Below are 25,511 nucleotides of genomic sequence, written 5' to 3'. Positions count from 1 at the left end.
CTGGTTCGTTTTGACTGTTGTCACCTTGAGCTGTTTCCATTTGGAGTCCCAGAACCCGCTTCCTCCAGCCCCCTTTTCTCCCCACTGTTTTGTATCGGGGTCAGTCTCTTGGAACCAGTGCAGATAGTCCTGGCAACTGCCAGTCCCGTAAGTGGGACAATTCCCAAAACACCTCCATTTTCAAGGCTGGTCCCAGTTGTTCTCCCCAGAGCCTGGACAGGGCTGTTCTCCTAGGAGAGTGCTCTCTTGGAGGCTTTTACCATCCCACTCACGTGTGCGCTGTGGACCTGCAAGAGTTGGTGTTTGAGGTGTGCAGGTGGGATGGAAGCAGCCTCCTGCAGGTCCCCTTCACACGATGCCCTTGCTGCGGGAGGTCTGTGCACCAGCCAGGCTTATCTTCTGCTCTCGGGGTCCACAGGTCGTAGGGCTGATGTCCTACTTACTCATCATATGTCCTCCTCCAGGCCGTGCTGAAAGACCAGAGCCAAATGAGGCAGATGGAGCTGGAGATCAGACCTGTCTTCCTGGTCCCAGACACCAATGGCTTCATCGACCACCTCAGCAGCTTGATAACGCTGCTGGACTGCAGGAAATTCATCCTGGTGGTGCCCCTGATCGGTGAGTAGGGCTGGCGTGAGGTGGGGGCTTCCCCTCTCCCCCGGCACGGGCTGTCCCTCCGTTCCGGCTCCCTCTCTCCCTGCCCCACATGCCCACAGTGCCTGCATGGTCTGGGGCTGGATGGCTTGTGCCACGGCCGGCTGGCAGCAGAGGAGGAGCTGGCATCCGTCCTGCCCTGTCTCATCCCAGCCTCAGGCGGCTTTCCTTCGGCCGTGTTGCCCTTCTCCCTTCCTGCCAGCTTTCTGCCCACGGCGCTCGGTGGGCTCCTCTCGCCCTGGTGCATTTGGGTGTGCCAGGGGCTGGGAGAGGCACACGGGTGTTAAATGGGATTTGGAGGGAATTTTGGAGGGAGCAAGGAGGAGGAATTGTTAAACAATCAGAGCAGATAGCTTATCCCAGCTGAGCTGGGGCTTAGGCAGCCTGAGCAAATGGCCGGCCTGTGTCCCAGCGTCTCAGAGCTGCTCGAGCCCAGCCCTTCTTTTTATCCTTATAAAGCTTGCAGTAAAACAGCAAGCTGGTTCCCGTTATTGGTAAACACTCACCCTGGCAGATAACGGCTGTGCTGCTGGGTGGTCTCCCAGGGTGGCGGGAGGATTTGGTTAGATGCCTTTGCTCTGATTGTTTGATCGCGCTCCGGGCTGGAGGTAGCATTCCTCCAGCCAGTGTCGCTCCGGCGCCCGGTGCGTCCTGGTGCCAACCTGGCGTTCAGAGGATCCCTGAGGGCAGCAGGAGAGGCCGGGGCAGGAGCGGAGCCAAGCCTCGCAGAGCCCACGGGCTGCCCCCGTCCCAGCTGCAGCCCTGGGAGGCCGGGGGCCAGCTCTGCCCCGTGGGCATCTCCAGCATCCGGGCAGCGAGGTGTACGCTCGTGCCGATCTCCTGGCCTGCAGCACACAGGGGTGCCTGCCCTCCAAGCCATTATGGGGCTTCCTTCTCAACTCCTGGTGTCCGGCAGACAGCTGCCTGCCCCAGAGCCGACGTCCCGCTGCCGCCCTTCCCCGCGGGGTGAACAGCCTGGCTCGGGAAGGATTCCTGGGGCTGAGGACGGGACCCCTGGGTGGGGGGGAGCAGGGCTGGCCGCCTGCCCAGCTCAGCACCGGAGCTGCCAAGGAGCTCCGTGGCTTGGCACCGCAGCGCCAGGGCCTTGTGTGGAAGCGAAGGGAAGGAAGCCGGCAGCACCGGCAGAGCCTGGGCAGCCCCGGCAGAGCCTGGGCAGCCCTGGGGGCTGTGGGGCATGTTAACACCTGAGAGAGCTGGGACCTGCCCTGGAGCCACGGCCCTGCCTCCCGGCGCACTCCTGTGGTCGGCATGAGGCTTCTCCAGCTGAACCCCAGCCAGGGGCAGCAGCTACAGGAGAGCTGAAAACCCTGGTCCTGTCCCTGTCCAAGATGCTGCTGCCCTCGACCTGCAAAAGGAGCCTGGCCTGTCCTGCCCTGCCGCGGGCAGGAGGAGCAGCAGTGACTGAGCACCTTCAGTGCTCTCCTGTCCTGCTGCCTCCCTGCACAGATCATCGTATGGGGGGACAGAGTAACTCATCTCCCACCGCCTGCCACGAGCCTCCCCTGCCCCTGCTGAAGCACCCTGAAGCCAGCGTCTCCCTGTCCCTGCCAGGTGTCGGTCAAATTCCCCCTCAAAGTCCCCCAGGAAAGCCATCAGTGCTGAGACCCGGGTGCAAGCAGGAGGAACCCATCCCCTGGGGTAAGCTGGGGGCCCTTGGTGCCGTGCCCCATCGCCGGACCGGAGACACGCACGGTGCCCTTCCCCCAGCACAGGGCACTCCTCTCCACTCTTCCCGGGGATGCAGCAAGGGGTTAAGCACGCAGCTTCGCGTTGGGTTTGTTTCTCTTGCTCTTTAACCTGCTCCGTGCTCCTTGAGGCTGACCCCGCCATGGAGAAGCCAGGCCTGGTGCAGAAGCACAAACAAGCCTCCCCTTTGAAGCCTGTTTAGCTTGGAAGCAGGAAGGCGGATTTCGGGAGGGAATACCAGCTTTTCCTGTTTGATGTTCCGTTCTTGCACGGCTCCCCCCACCCCGGGCCCAGCCATGCATTGTGTGGAAATGGCAGCATCAGGTCGGTAGCAAGAAGAGTCGCTGGCCAGCGAAGAGCAAAGCAGCTCCATGCAGCTTTAATTTGAATACCCAGACAGTGAGTGCCAGTCTCACCATGGAACAGAGCGATTACGCAGGCTCCCTGGGCAGTGATTCACAGCACTGGGGAGAGGCCTCAGACCCCGAGCTCTCTCCCCGAACCCCCAAGGAATGCATAGTTCCCACTTGAACTCAGGACTTGGCTCCAGGCTCGGAAACAATATTCAGAAATGAAGCCATGGCTAAAACACACACTGTGTGCACAGAGGCTCCCTCGCACACACGTGCACACCAGCTCTCTCGCGTGCCCAGCCTCGCGCACACGCAGCCCTGTGCACGATCGCAAGGCAAGGACGCTCGTGCGCACATCTGGCCGCACGCTTGTGTGCCCGGCCTCACCGCTAGCCGCCTCGGCGACATCTTGCTCGCACACACGCGCTTGCTCTGCGACAGAGCGGCTCTTCCAGCAGCCCTGGTGCCAGAGGGTGGGTCCCTCCTGGAGCTCTGCTGGGGTCCCTCGGGCTTCTGCTGGGCTTGAGGGGCCAGAGCTGCCGGGGCTCCCAGCCGCTTGGCAGCAGTACAGGAGGCTCTAAGGCTTGACGGGCTCCAGTTAAGGCGAACAGGCTGGGAATCTGCCTGATCCCAGGCTCAGGCTCATCTCGAGCAGCATGTGTCAGGACAGATGTGCGAACCCAGATGGGCGAGGTGTTGGAGAGAGCGTGTCCCCTGCCGGGAGCCTGGGACAGCGGCTTCAGGTGGGAAAAATAGGGCCAGGACTTGTGCGGGAAACAGTGCTGGAGTGGGAACTGCCTGCTCCCACGCATGACCCTGTTCCCGTGTGCAGCCCTGTGGCAGCACGAAAGGCAGCAGCTTTTTGTGTCTGAAAGTAAGTACAGGGAGCCGAGAGGGGCAGAGCCAGGCAGTGCAATGCGGGGCGGGAGGCACGGTGCTGCTGGCCATCGCTGTGCTCTGGGGCGGAGGAGCGGGCTGCAGGAGACTATGGTTTTCTGCCACCCTCGGGCACGCACAGAGATGCCATCGGTTGTGAGGCAGGAGCGTGGGGTAGGGGGCACGGCGGTGGTCCCAGCGTTTCACAGAGCGGAGCGAGATGCCCTTAGGGAGCGTTACCCGCACGCTACAGGGGCAAGGTGCCTGCTCTCTCGGGGCCAAGCCAGCTGACCCATGGAGGTGGAAGGCAGCAGCTTTTCCAGACCCACAGCCAAGTCCAGGAGTGCAGGGACGCTGCGGCAGCTGAACCCAGATTTCCTGAGCCAGCTCCCAGTGCCCTGGCCCCGAGGCCTTGGCAACTTGTGTGCTCCAGCAGCAGGTCACGGGAGCACCTTGTCCCATGGTAACTGTACCTCCTCTTCCTGTTTGAAGTGATAAACGAGCTGGATGGCCTGGCCAAGGGCCCGGAGATGGAGCACCGGGCCGCAGGCTATGCCCGCCAAGTGCAGGAGAGAGCCAGGAAGTCCATCGAGTTCCTGGAGGAGCGATTCGAGAGCCGGGACAACTGCTTGAGGGCTCTGACCAGCCGAGGCAATGAGCTGGAGTCCATCTCCTTCCGCAGCGAAGACACCACTGGCCAGCAGGTAAGGGACATGCCGGCCCCAGGGGGGTGGGACACAGAGGTAGTGATGCCAAGGGCTGGAGGCCCTTTCCCACTGCCTCCCTGGGGGAAACCAGGGGCCCTGGGGTCTGCCAGCTCTGGGCAGGGGGTAGCTCCGTCCCAGCCTTTGCAGGCAGCTGAGCAGGCTCCTGTGGGCTGCATGTGTTTCGGCTCCGAGCAGCCCTGCTCTCTGCTGAGCTGCAGCAGTGTCCCAAGGGCAGTGCAGAAATCAGAGTGGTGGAGTTGCAGGGTTTTTCCTGCCAGGGGTAACGTTGCCCTTTTCTTCCAGGGAAACAACGACGATCTGATTCTGTCCTGCTGCCTCCACTATTGCAATGACAAGGCCAAGGATTTCATGCCCTCCAACAAAGGTAGAACACCTTCACGTCCTCCTTATACCTTCTCTGTTGCATCCCACAGACCCTTCTCATTTCTCTTTCACGGCCCTTGGAGCCGATCCCTCCCGCATTTTGCCTCTTTCAACACCAAGGTGCCACCTCCTGCCTCCGGTCAGCCCCAGGCCGTGGCCCTCTCACCGCATTGCCAAATGCGCACCTCGCTGCGCTGTGAGAAGCCCACCGTAAATGTCCACGGAGCAATTTCATGGTGCCAGCAGCGGTGACAAAGGGCCAAAACGAGCCTCATCCCTGCAAGCCCCGTTGCCTCCTGGCCCGGGCCCTTTTCCGTCCCAATGCCCCCTTGGCATCAGCCATGTGTGCTGGGACCAGACAGCCCCCGGGCTGTTGCCAGGGCAGTGGGAATGGGAATCGCATCAGCAGCTGCCCAAGAAATCAACCCGCATTTGTCAGTGCGAATTCTTAGCAGCTTAACTTGTCAGATTCACAGAGAAACCGTCACCAAATGTTTATGTGCAAATGATGCTGAATTTTGAAATCATGTGGATTATGGGGAATGGGGCCTGACAAGCTGACAGCCTCTGGTTTGTAACAAGGAGGCGCGTCACCAGCGCGGAGCAGAGGATGTTTATTGTTACACATTTCTTAAAGTGTCCGCACAAAACCTCCCGATCCCGCTTTCGGCAGCCTTCGGCCCCAGGCCTGCCCTCCCGCCAAGCCCCCGCTCCCCTTCGTCCCTGCACGGGCCGGCCAGGGCGCTCGCCCCGACACCCTCAGCCCAGACACTGTGACCGTAGCCCGCGTTCCTGGCCACCCTCCCCTTCCCCTCATCCTGCCGCTCCCCGCGCAGCCAATCTGGGCCCATGTTGGGCTCCCATAAACTCTGTTTTTTCCATTCCCGTCCTGGCTCGGAGGCACTGTGTTTCCTGTGCTCATAGGAACAGTACTCTGGTCACAGGACCCAGCTGCTTACACATACCCCATATGCTTCCCCTGCTTCGCACACACGTAAGCGTGGCTCCCATATCCCAGCCCGGCGCGTTGCGTGCGGGGCAGCTCATCCATCTGGGGGCAAGATCCCTTCGGTTATTTCTCAGGCTTCAACTCTCTCTGGCTGTCTGAGCCCCAGCCAGAAACGCCTCAGTGTCAGTGGTGACTCCAAAAAGCTTCACAAAAAATTAAGGGGTGGTTTTAGATCTTATAATGAGATCGCCAGAATAATAGCACCAGCTTCCTGCTGGAGCCAGGGTCGCGGGCTGTCTTCCTGGCCTGGGTCAGGCAGAGGGACCTCCTCCTCCCCGCCTGCGGTGTGCTGCACCACGCCGTGCGGGCAGCGGGCGGCCTGGGACCCTGGTGCTGCTCGCCAGCCTTCCCGGCCCCGGGGCTGCGGGCAGAGATCACAAATCATCCCCCAGCCAGCGCAGAGTGGGGGGAGAAGGCAGCCTTCGAGATGAAGCATCGGCTCCGAGCCGCACTGGGAAGCCTTGGCAGGGAGCGGGGAGCCCGGAGTGCTGCCGGGGCAGCCCTGCCGTGCCCGGGGCGCAACACCCGAGGAGGGTGGGGGGGCACAGGGTGGGGACAGCACGGTGTGGCACGGGTGCACGGGCTGGGGCAGAGTGGGGAGGTCTGAGCTTCACGCCGCTGTCTCTCTCGTTGCAGATGATCCCATCCGTTTGCTCAGGGAAGTGGTTTTGCTGACGGATGACCGGAACCTGCGTGTTAAAGCGTTGACCCGCAACGTGCCTGTGCGGGACATCCCCACCTTCCTCAAGTGGGCCCAGGAGGGCTGAGGGGGCCGAGTGGGGCCGACAGCCCCTGAGCGAGTCACGCAGCCTGTTACGGTGGGAGACCGGCTTCAGCGGCAGCCCTCACCGTGCGCCGCCACCGCCTTCCAGCCCACCACGAACAATAAACGCCACGTCTTCAACTCACCCCGGAATGGCCATGCTGTGAAGGGCCCCTCCCCGAGGGCAGACCAGCTGGGAAGGTCATTGCTGTGGATGGTTCACGTGGAGGCTGGGCCGTTGAGGGTCCCACCAGCCTTTGGGCAGTGCCAGAGCGGAGCTGGCGAGCCCCGCTGGCTAGGGAAGCTTTGGGTGAGCCTGTACCGGATCGCCAGCCTTTTGCTTGGTTTGCTTGGTTGCAGAGAGCTCGAGTCACGAGTCGGTGGCTCTTTGGGTTTGTAGGCTGCGTAGGGCAGAGACCGGGGACACGCCAGTGCAGATTTTGGGATTGCTTAGTCTAGCTAGTGCCCCTCAGAGAGGCCGTGGACTTCAAGGGCAGGTTTCCTCCTGCCCCAGCCTGTTCGTCCTGCGTGGCCTGGGCAGCCCCAGGCCTCCAGCCCCTCCCCACCCCGTGCCAGCCCCACGCAGGGGGTGCTGCTTGCGGAGGTGCTTGTCCTCTCCCTAGTGCAGGGTTTGCTTGTTGACTTCAGTATTTCAGACTTCAGTATAGGTTAGTTTTCAGGTGTGTGCCCTGCCGGCTTTGCTGGGGGGGGGTGGGCTTTGAACACCCCCAGTCCCCCCACAGCTGCTTTCTCTTCTGCTCCCCTGCCCACCCCAGCTGTTACCTGCCCCTTCCCTCCTCCCCCAAACCCCTTAGTCCCAGCCCACTACCTTTAGACACATTTTTGACCGAAGGCTCAGCGTGAGGCAAACAAAATCCTCCCAAGTCCCCAAGGACCGTAGGACCGGCTGTCCCACAGCTCTCGTGTGTCCTCACATCACCATGGGCTCCTCTTGCGTGTGGGATCCGGCTTCTGCCCGTGGCTGCGGGGCTGGGCAGGGCTGGAGAGAGCCAGGACAGTGCCTGGCCCCCCGCAGCTTGCCCAGCTGGGAGGGTTCCCTCTTGAGTTGCCCCTTCACCGTGGAGGGATCCGTGAAGGGACCCTGCTGCCCCATCACTGGGTCATACCGCACCGGGAGCCGGTGCAGGACTGGGGTGTTGCTGAGCCTCCCCCCCCACCCCACGTTGTCCCATCCCCGTCCCAGTTACACGCCAGATACAGAAGCTAAGAGGGAGCATTAACCCGCGAACCGGAGCCCCTGGAGCTCTGTCAAGTCCCAGTCCCATGAGCAGAGGGTGGGAGTGACCCCAAGGCCGTCCCTGCTCCCCGCTGGGGCACCGTGGCCGTGGGAGGGAAGCGTCAAAGGTGGCAGAGGAAGCAGTAGGACGGAGCCCAACATTTTCCTTTCCTGCGTGGGTGGCTCAGACCTGGTGTCTGCGTCAGGAAGCCCAGCATTACCCCTGCACCGGCCGCCTGGCCTCACGGTGAGGGCCAACGCCAGGGTCGGAGCCCCGGCAGCACCTGGCCACGGTGGGACTGCACGGCACAGCGACGGAGACGAGCAGGGTTGTGCTCGCTAAGCTGTGCTATACGAATGTCCCAGCTTCAGGGCGCCATGCAGGGCGGCTGCCGGCGAAGGAGGGTCTGTGCTGCAGGGCAACAAAGCCTGTTCGACAGAGACTTTGGGGTGCCCACGCCTGCTGCAGGGTGCGCGGAGCCATCACCCTGGCTGAGCCCACCCAGGCCCCGGTTCGGCGTCCGCAGCCGCACGCAGCACCGCGCTGGCTGTAAGCGGCGCATAGACTTTGCCTCCTCCTCCACGCCGGGTGTGTTTAAATGTTTGTTTTCTAACGAACGGAGCTGCCACAGGGCTGCTTTGCAAGGCCCTTCCCGGGCTACCACCAGCTCGGAGGGACCTGCAGCTCTGCCAGATGCCGACCCCTCGCGCCGTGCCACAAGCTCGGTCATGGGACAGAGGTCTTGCTGCCGCCGGACCAGCTGGCACAACGGCAAGCGCAGCGGGGGCTCGCTGGCTTGAGCGCCCCGTGCCTGGGGCCAACCGTGCCAGGCTGCTGCCCCGAGCCCCCGCAGGGAGCCCATGGGGAGGTGGCCGTGTTTGGGCTATTTTGTTCAGATGGTTTTAATAATTTTTTAGTATTAAACAGTTGTCTGTGCAGCGTGTCGTTTCATTTGCTGTCGGCGGGCGAGTTGCCGTCGAGGTTGGGGCAGGGGTGGGCGCAGGGGACACTGGGTTGGGACGGCAGCGGGATGCGTTCGTGCTCGAAGGACAATGGCAGCTCTGTCCCACCTGCAGCTGCTGCTGCCCCCCCAGCCGAGGGGGCTCCGGGCAAACCAGACGCACAGCAAAGCCCCTCCTCGCCTCCCCTCCCTGCACCCACCGTCCCCCTGCGGCGCAGCCTGTGTCCCCCGGGGTCACATCTCAGCACCGACCCCGCGCCGGCCAGGCCCGTCCCCAGAGAAGGATGCGAGGCCGCTCATGTTAATGTCACTTTATTGCTCGTTCGGTTTCGACTATAGAAAAAAAAAAAAAAAAAGGGCACCGAGCCCGTGTACAAATCGACGTGATACAGAGGGGGCCGGGGCCCCGCTGGGCGCTGCCAGCTGTGCTTTGGGTGCTGCTGCTGCCGCTCGCCCCATGGCAGCTCCGGAGGGACGCTGCCGGCCCTGGGGAGCCCCGGGGGGACCCGGGCAGCCCGGGGGGGGAGGGGGGGGTGTTGAGGGGGGCACCTGGGCAGGAGCGGCCAGCTCAGGCTAAGGCACAGTGGCTGCGAGGCCGGGGACAGTCGCTGCTGGCGGCCGCCCCGGGGCCTCGTGTGCAAAGGAGAGGAGGGGGCTCGGGGAGGGAGAAGCTTCACATTAGCCCCAGGCAGAGGGGTCAGGGCAAGGGCCGGGGGGCGGGGGGGTCCAGGCCGGGGGGGCTTTGCCCGGGGCAGAGGGGGTGCGGTGGCGGCAGGGGGTGCCCCGCGAAGGGGGGGGGGAGGGGGCTCGGCCCCAGGTCACCGCAGCCCAGCCCGGGGCAGGCCCGCGCCCCCTCGGCTCTCTCCCCGCCCGCCCCTCCCGCAGCCCCTGCCCACCTCCCCGTAGCTGACAAACCAGACCGCTTTGTCTTTGTCACGAACTCCCCGGCCCGGCCCGGCCGCGCTGGGGGAACGGGCATCTTTGGCAAAAAAAAAAAAAAAAAAAAAAAAAAAAATCGAGGCGAGTGGCCGCCCGAAGGCGAAGCCGCCGGGGCCCGGGCCCCCCCCGGGCATCCCTGATGGCGAGGCGCCTGCCGGGGCAGGGCCCAGGGGCTCAGTCTGTGACAGGCCCTGCCCCACCTCCCAAACACTCGGGGTGCCGGCGGCCGAGCCCCCGGGCTGGGGCCAGGAGGTCAGTGCTTGCTCCGGGACGAGGAGCATCGCGATTCCCCGGCCCCCCCCCCCCGGCACGGACCCAACCGCCGTCCCCCCGCCCTGCGCCCGCTGCTCAGACCCCCACCGTCCCCCTCCGTCAGTCCGACCCCGGGCTCCCGGCACGGCCGCGGGGGGGTTTGGCCGGCACACGCCCCCCCCCCCAGCCCCGGCACAGCGGCTCTCGCCGCTCCCGGCCCGGACGGGTGCCGGCAGCTCGGAGGCATCGCTCCGGCCGCGACGGACGAACTACTCACGGGCCCGCGGCGGCCGGGGCGGCACAGTCCGGGTCCCGTCGCGGCAGAGCCGAGCGCCGGCGGGTCCCGCCGCGGGGCCGGGGTGACACGGGCGGCTGCCGAGGGCGTCCCCCCGCCCGGGGGACAGCGCCGGGGACAGCCCTGAGGTAAGGAGCGGGCTCATGTCCTCCAAAGCCTCGGGGCGCGGCCCGGCCTCACAGCTTGTGCTTCGCTCCCGCCCCGGTGCCGGGGGGGGGCCAGCAGCCCCCCACGGCGAGGGGGGCCCACGCCACGAGGTCAGTCCCTGAATTATCGGCTTCTCCCGGGCAAGCCGGGACGCTCGTCGCGGGACGCGCCGTCCAGCCGTCCCGGGGCAGCTCTCATGGGACCTTCCGCTACGAGCGAGTTCTCCGGGGCCGTTGGCAGTGCCGGGGGACGAGCGCCCACCGCCTCTCGGCCCCCCCCCCAGCTCCACGCGGGGCAGCGAGGGGAGCCCGGCGGCCCCCCCCGCCCCCCGGCCAGGCCGGCGCTAGGGGGGCGAGTATCGCTCTATGGTCCGGGCGGCCTCGGCGTGGAGGTGCGGAGCCTGCGCCAGCACCTCGGCCGCCTTGTCCTGGCTCAGCCCCAGGTGCTCGGCCGTGAACTTGGCCAGCGGGTAGAGGCTCTCCATGGCCTTGGGGTCGCTGAGGAAGTGCGAGGTGTGGGAGAGCAGCTCGGCCGCCTTCTCCTGCTTGAGCCCCAGCTGGTCGGCGGTGAGGCGGGCCATGGCGTAGACGCTGTCGGGGAAGTCCAGCTTGGCTTTGCCGTCGGGGCCGGCCGCGTGCATCTTCATGTGGCTGATGAGGTTGCGCTGCTGGGCAAACTTTCCGCCGCACACCTGGCACTCATAGGGCTTCTCGCCCGAGTGGATGCGCATGTGCTCGGTCAGGCGGTACTGGCGGGTGAAGCGCATCCCGCAGGCGTCGCAGGCGAAGGGCTTGAGGCCGAGGTGGCTGCGCATGTGGCGGGTCATGGTGCCGCGTTGCGTGAACTTCTTGCCGCAGATGGTGCAGGGGTAGGGGCGCGTCAGCCAGTGCGTCTTCTCGTGCTGCCGCAGCGTGGCCGGGTCCTTGTAGGACTTGTCGCAGGAGGAGCAGCGGTAGGGCCGCAGGATGTCACCCAGCCCCGGGCCACCCTTGTCCAGGAAGGGCACGGCCTGCTCGGCCACGGCCTTGTGATAGAGCTCCTCTTCGTTGTGGGCCTCCACGTGGGCGTTGAGCTGCTCGGAGCTGGGGAAGCCCTTGCCACAGGGGATGCAGACGTATAGGTTGTCGCCCAGGCTCTCCGGCTCGTAGCCCAGGTGGTTGCAGTAGCGGTCCAGCGCGTCGCCGGGCGAGGGGCCCTCGCTGCTGCCTGTCTCCTCGCTCGTGCTGTTATCGGGCTCCAGGTCGTTGCTCTCCACACTGGGGTAGCGGGGCTGCGGTGCCGCAGGCGGCGACTCGGCCTTTTCCTCCCGCTCCAGCTCCTTCTCCGCCTCCCCCTCGTCCAGGTAGGGGCCCAGGGGCTCATGCTTCATCCAGCGGTACATCAGCTCGCGCCCGTCGGCACGGGGCAGCGGGGGCTCGGCGCAGGGCGGCGTGCTGCGGAAGGGGTCGGGGGCGTGGGGGTGGCCCCCCGGCTCGCCGCCCGGCGGGGAGTCCTTGTAGGCGGCGGCGTGGCTGGCCAGGAGGCCGGCGCTGACCGGGGGGCTGTCGTGCCGTGGGGGCAGCGAGGGCTCACGGGGCTCGCCGGGCAGCAGGCGGTCGGTGGGCAGGAGCTGGGCGGAGGGGCCGGTGGGGCTCTTCTTGGAGAGGTCGAGGCCGCAGGGCGGCGAGCAGTGGCGCTCGGGCGGGCACAGCCCGTGGGGGTGCAGCGGGGCACCCTGGGCGGCCGAGGCGTACAGCTCCCCGCACTGCGTGTTGAGCGGCGCCGCCGGCTCCACGGGCGGCAGGTCCACGGGCCGCGGCGTCCCCGAGTAGCAGGCCTGGATGACCGGCGTGGCGGCGCGCAGCCCCCGGCCCAGCTTGTAGGGCGCGTAGCCCCCGCGCAGGTGGCAGTACTTGCCGCTGCGTTTCAGCTTCTTCTTGCAAAGGGCCACCAAGCCGGGGATCTGGAGGTAGCTGGCGGCGGCCAGCACGGCACCCAAGCTCTGCTCGCCGCCCGGCTCACACTCGGCCAAGCGGCCGGTGTAGATGAAGTCGAGGATGAGGCGGAAGATGCCGGGGCTCACCATCTCGTGGTCCAGGTTGAGCAGGTTGTCGTGCACCACCAGCGACTTGAGGTAGGCGCTGCTGGCCGCCAGGATGTTCTTGTGTGCGCGGAAGAGCGCGTTCTGCACCACGATGATCACGTCGCACAGGAAGCCCTTGGTGCGCTGCGTGTTCAGCTGCAGCAGCAGCTGCCGCGAGTGGCTCGGCACCTCCATGGCGTCCAGCATCCCGCTCCTCGCCCGCCGCCCTGCAACACACCGCCCCGTCAGCGCCGCAACCGGCCCCGGGCGCTCAGCCCACGCGTGGGGGGTGGGGGTGGGGGCTCGACCCGCACGTCGGGGCCTCAGCCCACGCGTGGGGCGTGGGGGGTGGTGGTGGCGGGGGGTGGTGTCGGGGCTCAGCCCCCAGCCCCGCACGCCGCCGCGTCCCGGCCGCTCTGCGCGGCCGCCTGGCCGGTGCCACCGCTTATATGGGGGCTCGCTTCTCGGCGGGCCGGGGGGGCGGGAGGGGGGTGAAAACCCCCGGAGGCTTTTGGAGAAAGTGACATCACCCGCCACCGCCGCCAGCGCCGCGCCCCGGCCCCGCCAGCGCCCCGGCACCCCCGCGCCCACCTGCCGGAGGAAAGCGGGCGGGGGAACCGGGCCGGTGCCCCCCACCCGTCCCGTCCGCCCCGGGGCCGCCGCCCGCCGTTACCTGCGCAGCGCCGCTGCCCCGGCTCCCCGCGGCGCTTCCCCGCTCTTATGCGCCCCGGTCCCGGGAGGCGGCCGGCCGTGCCCCCCCGGGCGCCCCCCGCCCCCGTTTCCTCTCCCCCCTACTCCCCCCCGCGAGGTGAGCGGGGGGACGGCCGTGGGGGCGGGGGGGAAGCGGGGCCTCCCCTCCCCCCCACCGCTCCGGTGCCGGTCCCCCCCGCCCAGGTGGGTAAAGCCAAGCGCCCGCGGAGCTGCTTTTTTAGTTTGGGGTTTTTTTTCCCCTATTTTTAAATTTTTTGGGGTGCCCCCCCCTCCCGCTTTACCTGGGCGCCCGGTGGCCTCCGCCAACCAGCCGAGATCTCGGTGAACTCTCATGGCTCAGCCCCGGGGGGGCCGCCGCCGGTTGCTGTTCCCCTCCACCCTCCTCCTCCTCTGTTGCTGCTGTTCCTCCATACCCCGCGCTCCCGGCCGGTCCTACGGAACGGGAGGAGGAGGCGGCGGTGGAAGAAGCGGCAGCGGTTCCTCGGGGTTCCCGACGCCGCCAGCTCGGAGGTGAAACCCGGGCTGCGAACTCCCCCTGACCCCGGCCTGAACTCCGAGCAGCGCCGCTGGCTGTTAAAGGGACGGCGGGAGGTTTTCCTCCTCCCATCCCCGGGCGGGGCACCGACAAGCCGGGCCCCCCCCCTCTCCTCTCCCCTCCCTCCCCATCCCGGTCTCCTCCTCCTTCTCCGAACCCGCTTTCCCCCCTCCCGGTCTCCTCCAGCCCCGACCCCGCCGTCCCCTCGGGGGTCTCCATCCTCGGGACATCAAGCCTTTGCCCGGAGCCACCGAGGGGGTGGCTACTAGCCCCCCTCGGTGGCTCCGGGCAAAGGCTGATGTCGTCTGTGTGTGTTCCCCCCCCCCGGTACCGCTCGCAGGGCGCCATCTAGCGGCTCCCGGTGCGCTCCACCCCCGCCGGTTACCGGAGGCGGCTCCTCCCCGCGCAGGTGCGCGGTGGGACCCGACGGGGCGGGCGGTGGGGAAGCGTAAAGTGGTGCTGGTAGTGAGGGGGGGGGAAGATCCTGCTAGGGATCGGCTGCTGTGTTTGCTGCCCCACCCGAGGGATGGGTGCTGACACACGTGGAGGGAGCAGCACCCAGTGGGTGGGAGAGCTGGAGTGGGTGCTATCAGCATAGGGTGCTTCGGGGGGTCCCTAATGGATGCAGGTGATGTGGGGAAGGGTTTTGAGGGGGGGAAGGCAGCCGGCCCTAATTTGCTGCTGGTGGGGGAGGGCAGAAAGCGGGGGGGGGGGGGGCGCGCAGCCCTGGCGCCCAGATGTGCGGCGGCGACGGCTCGGGGTGGGCCAGGGGCTTGCGGCGGTTTGGGAGGAGGAGGAGGAGGAGGAGGAGGAGGGGGAGGCAGCGCCACGTTTCCCCTCGCTTCGTCCCTCCAGCTGCCCCCGAAAACTCTGCTGGCCCAGGGGTGCAGCCTGGGGTCCCCCCTTGGCGCGGGGGGGAGCCGCCTCTCGCTTTGCACTTTCGCTTCTCCTTTCTCACGGCCGCAGCCTCTTGCACAACCTCCTTGTATAGCAAAGCATCGTGATGGGCACCTCCGGGCCAGCCGCTAATCCTGGGGGGGCCCGCTGGCACCCCCCAGCCTGAGCAGGGCACCCCAAGCATTGGCCATCCCTCCCGGCTGGGGCCACCCCGGATGCTCTTGGGGTTTCACTCCATAACCCTGGTCCCTTGGTGAGTGGGAGCCAGCGTGGGGTCCTGAGGGCTGGGGACGGTGGCCGGGACAGCGCTGCGGGGGTCCTGCAGCTCTGACAAGCTCTGCGGGACCCCCGCAGCGCTGTCCCGGCCACCGTCCCCAGCCCCTGGGTCAGGGTTTGGCCAGCCTGGAATTTGGGAGAAAAGAGGATGGGTGCTGGCAGGGAGGGTGCATGGCGGTGGTAGCATCACTCGGCTGGAGCTCATCCTCCGATTCCCATCGGATCCAGGGTGCTCCTGCTTACTACGGGGACACCCCTATGGGGACCGGGACAGGGTGGCACTACCTGTGGGGACCCTGCGGTGGGCGGATCCCAGGCACCGGCTCAGAAATCCCCCTCCCCACTCCCCATCCTGGGCTCAGGCCCACAGGGAGCATTGGGATCCTGAGAGCAGGACACGGGCGACTCCTCATTACAGAGCTGTGGTTTAATCCCAACTCCCCGGGCATTAATTCCACCCCCCCTTTATTTTTTTTTTTTTTTCCTCTTCAATTAACGGCTGGAAGTGTTTCAGGTTCTGGCAGCGAGCTCTGGACGTCGCTGTGAGCGATGGCTCCCGCGGGCTCCGTCCTGGTAATTTATGGGGCTGTGCTGTATAAATCACGGCAGCGAGCGGCTCCCAGACAGCTGCCTCCCCCGGGGCCGGCCGGGACCCCGGGCTGCCCCAGCTACCTGCTGAGTGACGCCGAGCCCTTGGGGCAGCGACCGAGGTGGGGGAATGGAAAAACCCTCACCTTTTCTACCCTCATTTTCAGCTCCTCTCCCATTCCCGGCCTTTGCCAGGAGCAGAGGGATGGGTCGGTGCCCGAAGGGGTTTGGGGCAGGTGGAGGGGGGTCAGATCCACTAATATCCCTCCTCCTGCCCCGCTCTGCCTTCTGGAGGGACCCCGAGGTGAGCCCCGGCTCCAGAAGGCCTGACGCAGCCTCTGCGGCCGCATCCTGCACCCAGAGAGCCCAAAACCTGCCCGGGACTCCCCGAGGACCTGCGACACATGCTCAGCCCTGAGGGACGGGGACGGCCGAGCTGCGGGACTGCGGGCAGAGCCAGCGCCGGCGAACGGGAGCGCGCAGGGAAAGGGGCATTTTCGCCTCAATGTGCTGAGCAGATTGGAACCAGCTCTGGTTAAGTCATTGGCTCTGTTGGGAGGTCTGAGCTGGAGCGTCTCCCGCCCGTGCCCCCTCCCCACGATCAATCAAAGTTGCAGCAAATTAGCCCAGATGCTGGGAGATTCGGTTCAAATCCAGCTGTGGTTTGGATCGCGTTCGCATGCCTGGCTTCATGTGGGACCTGGGCTTTTGGACAGGATACAGCCCCCCGGTCTCCGCAGGGCCCTGTTTCCCAGCGCAGCCTCTCCCCAAAGCCCACACACATGTCTTCGATTACGGCGCGTTGGCCAGCCGGGCCGCATCCGGCACCGCCAGGAGCCTGCAGCCCCCGCTGGCAGCTCGCACTTCATTTTCCCGGCGGTGCCGGGGTACGGCAGCCCCCCGCGCCCTGCCGCTGCAGCCCCCGTGCTTGCAGGGGGATGCATGTCCCCTCCGCCTGTGCTGGGCTGAGGCCGTGAAACTCATGACAGCGCTGAGCTGCTCCGGGCTGGGCGTGGATTGGTGCTGCCCACCTCCTGCCCTGCTCCAGAGTTAGGCAGGGCTGTGGGGATGCCTGCGCTGAGCCCTGCCTGCTGCAAAGTGAGGCTGGGGTGCCTGGGGAGCCCAGGTGCTTTCAGGGTGCCCAGTGCCCCCCAACATTGGTGCCCGGTGCCCCCTTGTCCACCAGGACCCCTGCGGGATGGCGGGAAGGGTAGACCCCCCTGGTATGACACAGCCCCCCACCAGCCCATGGCTGCTGCACCAGCTGCAGGGCAATGCTGGGGTGGGCGAGAGGACCCCTTCTTTGTGGGGTGATGCTGGGGTGGGTGGGGGGCCCTTCTTTGGAGGGTGATGCTTGATGGGGCAGTGGGACCCCTTCCTTGTGGGGTGATGCTCGGGTGGGTGAGGGAAACCTCTCTGTGGAGTGATGCTTGATGGGGCGAGGAGACCCTTTCCTTGCGGGGTGATGCTGTGGTAGGCAATGGGACCCCTTCCTAGCAAGGTGATGCTCAAGTGGCTGAGGGACACTTCCTCGTGGGGTGATGCTCAGATGGATGAGGAGACCCTTACCCACAGGGCAATGTTTGGTGAGGCAGTGGGACCCCTTCCTTGTGGGGTGATGTTCAGGTGCGTGAGGGACAGAATCACACAGTGGTTGAGGTTGGGAAGGACCTCAGGAGGTCATCATCCAACCCTCTGCTCAAGCAGGGCCACCCAGAGCCGGTTGCCCAGGACCGTGCCCAGAGGGCTTTTGGATATCTCCAAGGACGGAGACTCCACCACCTCCCTGGGCAGCCGGTGCCAGTGCTCCCCTCCCAGTGAAAAAGCATTTCCTGATGTTCAGAGAGAAGCCCTGTGGTTCAGTCTGTGCCCATTGCCCCTGGTCCTGGCACTGGGCACCACTGAGCCCGGCTCCGTCCTCTCTGCACCCTCCCTCCGGGTATGAATATACACTGATAAGGTCCCCTGAGCCTTCTCTCCTGCAGGCTGAGCAGTCCCAGCTCTCAGTCTCTCCTCATAGGAGAGATGCTCCAGTCCTTTAATCTTCTTCATGGTCCTTCACTGGACTCTCTCCGGTATGTCCACCTCTCTCTTGTACTGGGGAGCCCAGCACTGGTCCCGGCACTCCAGGAGTGGCCTCCCCAGCGCTGAGCAGAGGGGAAGGATCCCCTCCCTCGCCCTGCTGGCAATGCTCCTCCTAACGCGGCCCAGGAGACCATTCGCCTCCTTTGCCCCGAGGGCACATTGCTGGCTCGTGGTCAACTTGGTGTCCACCAGGACCCCCAGGGCCTTTCCTGGTGATTTACCCCCGGGATATCGCGGTGCCTGGGGCTGTTCCTCCCCAGGGGCAGGGCTTTGCACTTCCCCTTGTTGCACTTCATGAGGTCCCTGTCAGCTGGAGGGGGCAATGGGACCCCTTCCTTGTGGGGTGATGCTGGGGCAGACAAGGGCACCCATCCCTGCAAGATGATGTTTCCTGGGGCAGTGGGACCCCTTTCTTGTGGGGTGATGCCTGATGGGGCGATGGGACCCCTTCCCTTTCAGATGATGCTCCGTGGGGCGATGAGACCCCTTCCTTGTGGGGCAACAACTCCTTCCATCCTCCTCATCGACCAGCACCTTCCCACCCCCAGGCTGACGCTCAGGCAGGTGAGGATCCCATCCCTGTGGGGTGATCCTTGGTGAGACGATGGGACCCCTTCCCTTACGGGTGATGCTTCATGGGGCAGAAGGACCCCTTCCTTGTGGAACAATGCTCAAGTTGGGTGAGGAACACTTCCAGTGGGGTGGTACTTGGGGGGAGAGGTGTTAAGACCCCTTCTCTGTGAGATGATTCTTCATGGGGCAGTGGGACCCCTTCCTTGTGGGGTGATGCTTGATGGGTGATGGGACTCCTTACCTTTCAAGCGATGCTTCATGGGGCAGTGAGACCCCTTCCGTGCGGGGCAATTCTCAGTCAAACAAGGGCACCCATCCCTGCAAGATGATGTTTCCTGGGACAATGGGACCCCTTTCTTGTGGGGTGATGCCTGATGGATCAATGGGACCCCTTCCCTGCAGGGTGACGCTCAGGCAGGTGAAGAGCCCATCCCTGTGGGGTGATGCCTGATGGGGTGATGGGACCCCCTCCCTTTCAGGTGATGCTTGGTGGGGTGATGGGGCCCCTTTCTTGTGGGGTGATGCTCAAACAGGCGCACCCATCCCTGCAAGATGATGTTTCCTGGGGCAGTGGGACCTCTTTCTTGTGGGGTGATGCCTGATGGGGCAATGGGACCCCTTCCCTTTCAGATGATGCTCCGTGGGGCGATGAGACCCCTTCCTCGTGGGACAACAACTCCTTCCATCCTCCTCATCGACCAGCGCCGTCCCACACCGCCCCACACCCCCTTTGCAAACCCCACGGGTGACCTCCCCCTCTCCACCCACAACAGAGGGCCTCCGCTACAGCCCCTCCCGCGACGGAGACACGGCTGCAGCCGCTAGTGGAAAGCCCACGAGATGGCAGCAACGGGCCACGCTCCGGGATGCGACACCCCCCCCCCCCCGCCCCCCCGGGGGCCGATCATCCGCCCCCTCCGCCCCCCCCGCCCCGGTCCCCCGACGCGCACCCCCGGTGCGCGTCGGGGACCGGGGCGGGGGGAAGGCGGCCCCCTCGGGGGTGGCGGCGGCGGAGCTGCACAGCCGGTTGCGGGTGGGCCGGCCCCGGTTGCTGACTAATCCCGGGGCTGAGTCACGGTTGCGGCGGGGAGCGCTGCGGCAGCGACCCCCCTTCCCGAACCGGAGAGCCCCGACGGGGCGGGCGCCGGTCCTGCGTGGGAAAAAAGGGGAGGGATCCCCATACCCTCGGGAGGGGGGTAAGGAGTTTCGGGGGTTCTAGGGGGGTGGCAGCACCCTAAGCCGGACTTGGAGGATGGAGGGAGCTGCTGGCGGGGGGGGGTTGGGGGGGGTGTCATTCTCTGAACCCCTCTGCAGGCATTTGGGGGTGTAAGTGAGGAAGGGGGGGTTGTGGCCTGGGCCCCCCCATAGCAGCGTGCGGCCTTGCGCAGCTGCGGATGCTGGCGGGCGCGGATGCTGCTGTCAATGACAACGCCGCTGTTGCTGTGGCGACCGGTATGATGCTTCGCCAGAGCAGAGTGAGGTCAGAAGGCTCCAGCAGGAATGGGGAGGGGGGGAATGGATGGATGCATAAGGGGGGGAAAGGATCCCCCCCCCCCACGTCCCCCTGGACACGGCTCTAGACCCATCTTGGCGGGGGTGGGGGGAGCTGGCATTTGGGATGGGGGAGCCAAAATTAATTCAGCCCCAAAGCCACAACCTGTCTGGTTCTGGGGCACCGATGGCTTTTGGGGAACCCAGCCCCAGTGGGAGAGCGGGCCAGGCCCTGCTGCGAGGCCGGAAGGGTCAGGGCAGCACGGTGCTGCAATGGGGTGCCCCCCCCCAATACTCTAAACTTGCCCCCACACACCACTTTGTGCTGCCCCATCCTCCTGCAGGCCATTGGGCTGGCACCCATGGGTGCTCGTGGCACCGGAGGGATGGGGGTTCTTACTGGGGGCAGGTGGGAGGTGCTGCCCAGGAGATCGCCGTGGGTGGGAGGTGCAGGTGGGCAGGGGGCACCCCCAGGCTGGTACCCACGTGTGGGCACCCCTGGGACCCTGTGCAACCCCTTCCCGTGATGGGGGGGCTCAGGCAGCCCCACATCGCCAGCCCCACGGTGACACTGCGAGGCCACGCACTGGGCCCAGTGGGGTGGTCAGGGGGCGATGGGCGTCCTGGGCCCCTGTGGGTGCCCCGGGTGGACACCTCGGGGCTGGGGCAGGGGGTGCCCCACGCCGCAGCCCTCGGGGTCACGGCCCCTCTGCTTGTGCCTCGATGGGCGCACAGCCGTGGGTCCGGGGGCAGGTGGAGGAAGGATGCAGGGCGCTGGGTGCTGCTCCTTTGCGCACCTCGAGGAGCCGGGGCCCGGCGGGTCCAGGGGGGCCGGGGTCCCGGTGCAGCCCGGACCCCCTGCCCGGCTCCGGGCCGCTGTCCTCCCCCCGCGCCGATATAAATAGTAGCGTCTTCCCGTTCCCTAAATTTCCTCGCTGACGTAGCGCTCACGTCATTGTGTAGGTTGATGCTTTTCTATGAATGAGCCGAGATCCCCGTTACTACGAGCCCGATCCTATAAAAGCCCCGCGCTCTGCGGACAGCGCAGCACCGCCACCGGCGCCGGCCCCGCCGGGAGCCGCGGGGCCCCGGGCCCGGCCAGGGAGGCGCCGGGGCCGGCAGCAGGTAAGGCACCGGCAGGGCTGGCCCCAGGTAAGCAGGGACGGAGCCCGGTGCGGGGGCGGGAGGGGGCAGCGGAGCCCCGCGGCACCGGGCGCTGCACCTGCCCGCCCCGGGGCGGGGGGAGGGAAACGGGACGGGCTTGGACGAACCGGGGGACCGGGACCGGGGCCGGGGCGGGGGGGACACACACGACTCTGCGGCGGGCGGGGGCGGTGCGGAGCCGCCTGGCGCAGCCCCACGTGCGGGGCCGGGCGGCGGGGGCGGCGGGGGCGGCGGGGCCGGGGCGCGGCGGCGGCGGGGGCGGTGCGCGGGGGCGGGCGCTGTGCGCGGAGCCGCCCCGGGGGCCGCACGGCGGGGCCCGGCCGCCCGCACCTTGCGGGGGCTCGGGGGGGCGGGGAGAGGTGACGAAGCGCATCCGTGTGTGTGTGTGTGTGTGTCCCGTGTCCCCCCACCCCCCCCCCCCCCCCCCGCTGCGGGTGACACCGGCGCCCGCTGTCCCCCCCTCCGAGCCTCGCCGGATCCGTCCCCGACGGGACCCCCCAGCTCACTCCCACGGTGCCGCCGTGCCCAGAGACCCCCTCCCCACCCCCTCCCCTCGGGTTCCCCGCACCCCGGTGCCCCCGCCCGGGTGCTGCCAGCCCCGCAGCCCCGGCGGGTCGATCGCCTTCACCCCGGTGCCCCCCCCCGGGGCGTCGGAAGAGCGCGGAGACCCCGTCGAGGAGAGCCCGAGTCAGCGCGTCGGCACCTTGGCTCTAGACTGCTTACTGCTGCGTAGGGACAGGACAGTAACAGTCTACAGTCATGGCTACTGAAGCATGACCCACCGCCGGCACCGGCACCGGCACCGGCACCGGCCCCGCCACCGGCACCGGCCCCGGCCCCGCCGCAGCGCGTGGGGGGGCGGGGGGGGGGGGGGGGGGGGGGAGCTGTCCGTGGTGCTGAGCCGTCGGGGAGCGCTCCCCGTCGGGCGGGGGGGGGGAGGCGGCGTGGCGTGGCGGGGGGGTGTCCCGGTGCCCGCCTGACCCCGCTCTCTCTTTCCCCCGCAGACACCGACCCCCCCACGGCGGACGCCCCCCCCCTTCCCGCTGCAGCCCAGGTAGGGGGGTCCCTCCCGGCGGGGCGGACACGCGTGGGAGGGCGGGGGGGCCGGGAGGGTGTGTGGGGGAGGATGCTACAGACACTCCCCCCCCCAGCCCCGGGAGCCCCCCCCCCGCGCCGCGGGTGGGGGTCGGGCGCGCTCGCTGCGGTGGCGGGGCCGCCTCCTCGCCGTCGCCAAGGCACCGGCTGCCCCCCTCCCCGGTCCCCCCCTCCCCGACGCCGCCCGGGCGACCGTGGCTTTAGATTGTTACTGTGCCGCTGGGGGGGTAACAGTCTACAGCCATGGTCGCCGGGCCCGGCGCACTCGCACCGCGGGCAGCACCGGCCCCCCACCCCCACCCCCGGGGGTACCGGAGGCGGCGGAGCAGGGGGCGGGCGGGGGGCGGCGAGGGTCCCGTCGGGGGCGGCCCGCCTCCCGGGGCAGTAGGAGCTCACATGCAGGGTGCAGCTCGCCGCACATCAACTCTTACTGTTCGGGGGGGCGGGCGCCGAGCGGCTCCTCCTGGGGCAGCGGGAACGGCGGCGACTCCCCCTTGACCCCCCCCGTCCTGCCCCCCCCCCCCTGCCCCGCAGCCCCTCACCTGCCCTCCCGGCGGGGCCCCGGGGCCGCTCGGGGGCTGCCCCCGCCGGGCTCGTCCCGCCGCATCTGGAAGCGGCTCCCGGAGCGCGTCGGCAGCCGCGGTCCCGTCCCGTTCCCCCCCTCCGCCGCCGGTGTGCGCGGTGCTGCGGCGGGGCGGGGGGGGCCGCGGGCCGTTCCCGGGAGCGGAGCGCGGCCCGGCTGGCGCGGCGGGGACTGAGCGCGGCCCGACGGGACGGGACGGGACGGGACGGGGCGGGCGGCGGCCGGGGGCGGTCGCAGGTTGCACAACCCGCCCGGCGCGGCCAGGAGATTCCTGAGCGGCGAAGTCAGAGCGGCCCGGCCTGCCCCGACACCGGGCACCGGGCCCTCGGCAGCCGGCGGCGACCGGTGCCGGCCGGGCAGGGCCCCTCGCAGGGGGCACCGGGGACCCGAAGCCCCGGAGACGGGGCAGGAGGGGGGGGGCTGGAAGGGGCGCAGTGACTGCAGAGAGCCCGGAGGGGTGGGGGTGCCTAATCCCATGGAGGTGGGTGCGGGGGACACTGGGGAAGGTGGGGGGACAGGCCCAGGCGAGATGAGGGTGGCAGTGGCAGGACAGGGACACAGCCCCCGAAAAAGGACCTGCAGCCCTGGGGGAGGGCTGCAGCCCCAGCACGGGGTGCCCACGGGTGTCCCCCCACTGGGTGCCACCTAAACCCGGGTAAGGGCTGTGCCAGGCGGGGCCCCCTGCCCACGCTCCCCCTCTCCAGGTCAGAGCAGCACCCTTAGGAGCACCCACCCGTCGGGGTCCTGCGCCCAGCAGCTCTGCCCTCACCCTGACGGGCACAGCCACCCCCGGGTCCCCAGGGGCCAGCGGGGCCGTGGTGCTGCAGAGCAGCCGCGGGCAGGGGGATATCGCAGGCCCCGTCTCCTGCCGGGTCCCCTTTGCCTCCCGGTTTTCCCATCGCTGCCGCTGGCAACGGGCCGTGCGCTGCACACCTCCAGGAAGGGGGTCTTTGGGCAGCCCCGCCAGCGCCCAGGTAAAGCCGCAGCTGCATTCAGCACAGCGCACCGCGGCCCAGCGCAGGCGTGCTGCCAAGGCGCTGCTGGTCACGAAAACCACCCTCCGTCCCCCGGAAAAAACCTCCTTGCTCGTGCCCGGGGTGGGCAGCGGCAACGGCAGCGCAACGAGGTCCAGGCCACAGTGGCATCTGGATCCCCTCCGGGGCATCCCCAGGTGAGGGGACACGTCCCATGGGCTTCACCGTGCCCCCTCGGACCCCACGCTCCGGCCCCGGGAAGGCTCCGGCTGCACTGTTGTTGTTTTGAAGGCCAAGTCTCTCCCGCTGACACCTTGGAATTAGTTTTTCTTCCAGAGTCCTTAAAAATATCCTGGATTTCTGACACCGGGACTCGGCTTCCAACGGCACTTCCAAGCTGCCGGGCCTGGGGCCAGCCGTCGGCGCCGGGGGACAGAGGCCGTCCAGCTCCCATGCTCCTCCTCAGCGCGGAGATGATGGCGGTGGCAGGGAGGAACGCGGCGCTGCCGGGGAGGAACGCAGCCCCTGCCACGGCCGAGCTGTTACTTGCCATTTCTACGGCAGGATGGTGCTCAGCGGGGCACGGCGCAAACGCTCCCTTACTTTGGCCTCGCTCCCGGCAGCTCGCGGCACTTCGGCGAGCGTCCCTGCGCACGGCTGGGAGGGTGGGAAGGCTCTTCCCTGGGGACCTCCGGCAGCCGTGACCCTACGAAGCCCCACGGCTGAGGACTGGGCCACAGCGAGGGTCCCCGAGGGACTCTCCCCAGCCGGGATTTCTCTGTGCACCCCTGGGAGAGCACGTGGCCCCCAAAACCAGCTTCTGGTTGAAGCCTTTGACCCGCTCCCGGCTTTGCCAAGGGGCACCCGTGACATGCTGGCACGCCGGGATTTTGGGGCGGGCCAGGGCGGCTGAGCCAGTGAGGCTGGCGGGGGGGCGCAGGGAGAGGCGCTGCTGTTGCCCCCCAAAAGGGCGGGCAGCTGCCTGCCGCCCCTGGCTGCCCGCACACGGCACGCGCTGTTGTTGCCATCTGACAGCTCTTGGCGAAACGGCCTTTTGTGATTCAGCCGTGTTTATCCCAGCCCGCGGCCCGGCCCAGCGTGGGTTTCCATGGAAAACTTCCATCCAAAACAAGGAGAGAAGGAGCTACAGCAGGAGTGACTCAGCCACAACTGGAAGCTTCTGTGGGTGAAGCGGGGAGGGGGGGGCTGTTCCCAACGGCTCGGTCCCGCTCTGGCACCGGGGCCCGGGGATGGCCCCCGGCTCTCCCCTGCCCGTGCCACTGCGTCCTCGCAGGCAGGAGCCGGGCAGGCCTGGGGGGAGCTGTGTTGTATAACCGTCCGTGAAACACGTCACCTTCCCGGATCGTCCCCTCCCAAGCCACCTGCGTCAGGCCCCGCTCGTGGGGACAGGGGAGGAAGAGCGTGAGATGAGTAAGGCTCAAACCCCAGCAAGATCTGCACCCGATGCCAGGCTCGGCAGCAAGTTGCTTTTTCCAGCGCTGCCCACGGGAGCGCCTGCCTGTGCCCGGCGAGCCCGCGCGGGCGGCTGGCGCGGTGGGCAGCGGAGGAGGGCCTGAGTCAGCAGCGGCGCAGGGGGAAGGGACGTGGGGAGCTGAGGAGGAGGCGGTGGGTGTTTGTGGGGAGGCAGCAGCGCTGGCAGTGTCTCTGCTCGTGCTGGTCTTCTCCTGCCCTCCCTGGGACACCGGGAGAGGGCTGGGGGCTCTGCACTAGAGGCTCTGCTCACCCGGGACGGAGAGAGCAAGACCGTGCCCCACCGAGCCCCGGACCCCGTGCCCACGGCAGGCTCCTAGCGAGTACAGCCCTGGGCAGGGACCTACTGGCCCCGGGGCTGGCACTGCGGCCACGCAGGGGGCTCTGATGGCTGCGCTAGGGGATGGGAAGGGCCCCATTTGGGAGCAGAGGGGTGAAGCCTACCCTTGCCAAAACACCCAGGCTCCCGGTGCCGCTGGGTAACACTGGTGGCCGTCCCCAGGGCGCCCGTGCGCCAGGCCAGCGTCACAGCTGCCACCCAGAGCCTGGGCTCGCTCCATCACCCTCCCAGCAGTGCCCCTTGCTCAGGGAGAGCAACCGCCACACGCTCTTTTGGGGGAAAAACCAACTCCCCTGGGGCCACGCGGGGTGGGGGAAGAGGAAAGCCCCAGACACCAAGCCGAGCGAGGGGCGGGAGGACC

General features: G+C 67.5%; 2 protein-coding genes across 8 annotated transcripts in view; one reads left to right on the top strand and one right to left on the bottom strand.

Annotated features, from left to right (window-relative positions):
- SMG6 (SMG6 nonsense mediated mRNA decay factor) overlaps positions 1 to 8,627 on the top strand; it is a 119,104-nt gene extending 110,477 nt beyond the window's left edge. For all 7 annotated transcript variants that reach the window (XM_072882552.1, XM_072882547.1, XM_072882546.1 and 4 more), the window contains 4 exons: positions 465 to 618; positions 4,083 to 4,294; positions 4,601 to 4,682; positions 6,327 to 8,627. In XM_072882552.1, coding sequence (XP_072738653.1) covers positions 465 to 618; positions 4,083 to 4,294; positions 4,601 to 4,682; positions 6,327 to 6,457 — 579 coding nt within the window. In that variant the 3' untranslated portion in view covers positions 6,458 to 8,627. The remainder of the gene's footprint in view (positions 1 to 464; positions 619 to 4,082; positions 4,295 to 4,600; positions 4,683 to 6,326) is intronic.
- A 321-nt stretch (positions 8,628 to 8,948) lies between these two features.
- On the bottom strand, positions 8,949 to 13,637 carry HIC1 (HIC ZBTB transcriptional repressor 1). The gene is made up of 2 exons (XM_072882559.1): positions 13,340 to 13,637; positions 8,949 to 12,574 (listed from the first exon to the last, which is right to left on the bottom strand). Exons 1-2 carry the CDS (start codon positions 13,389 to 13,391, stop codon positions 10,629 to 10,631), a joined length of 1,998 nt encoding a protein of 665 aa, XP_072738660.1. The 5' UTR covers positions 13,392 to 13,637; the 3' UTR covers positions 8,949 to 10,628.
- Between the last annotated feature and the right edge of the window lie 11,874 nt (positions 13,638 to 25,511).

This window comes from Ciconia boyciana, chromosome 17, assembly GCF_034638445.1.
Source record: "Ciconia boyciana chromosome 17, ASM3463844v1, whole genome shotgun sequence".
Classification (NCBI taxonomy): domain Eukaryota; kingdom Metazoa; phylum Chordata; class Aves; order Ciconiiformes; family Ciconiidae; genus Ciconia; species Ciconia boyciana.
Note: the sequence above shows the minus strand (reverse complement) of the source record. Positions and strands in the feature narration are given on the sequence as shown.

Coding starts and splice junctions, on each gene's coding strand:
- HIC1 (XM_072882559.1), bottom strand. CDS start 13,391: ATGAGAGTTCACCGAGATCTCGGCTGGTTGGCGGAGGCCACCGGGCGC. Junction 12,575..13,339: donor GGAGGCCACCGGGCGCCCAG/GTAAAGCGGGAG, acceptor GGTGTGTTGCAG/GGCGGCGGGCGAGGAGCGGG.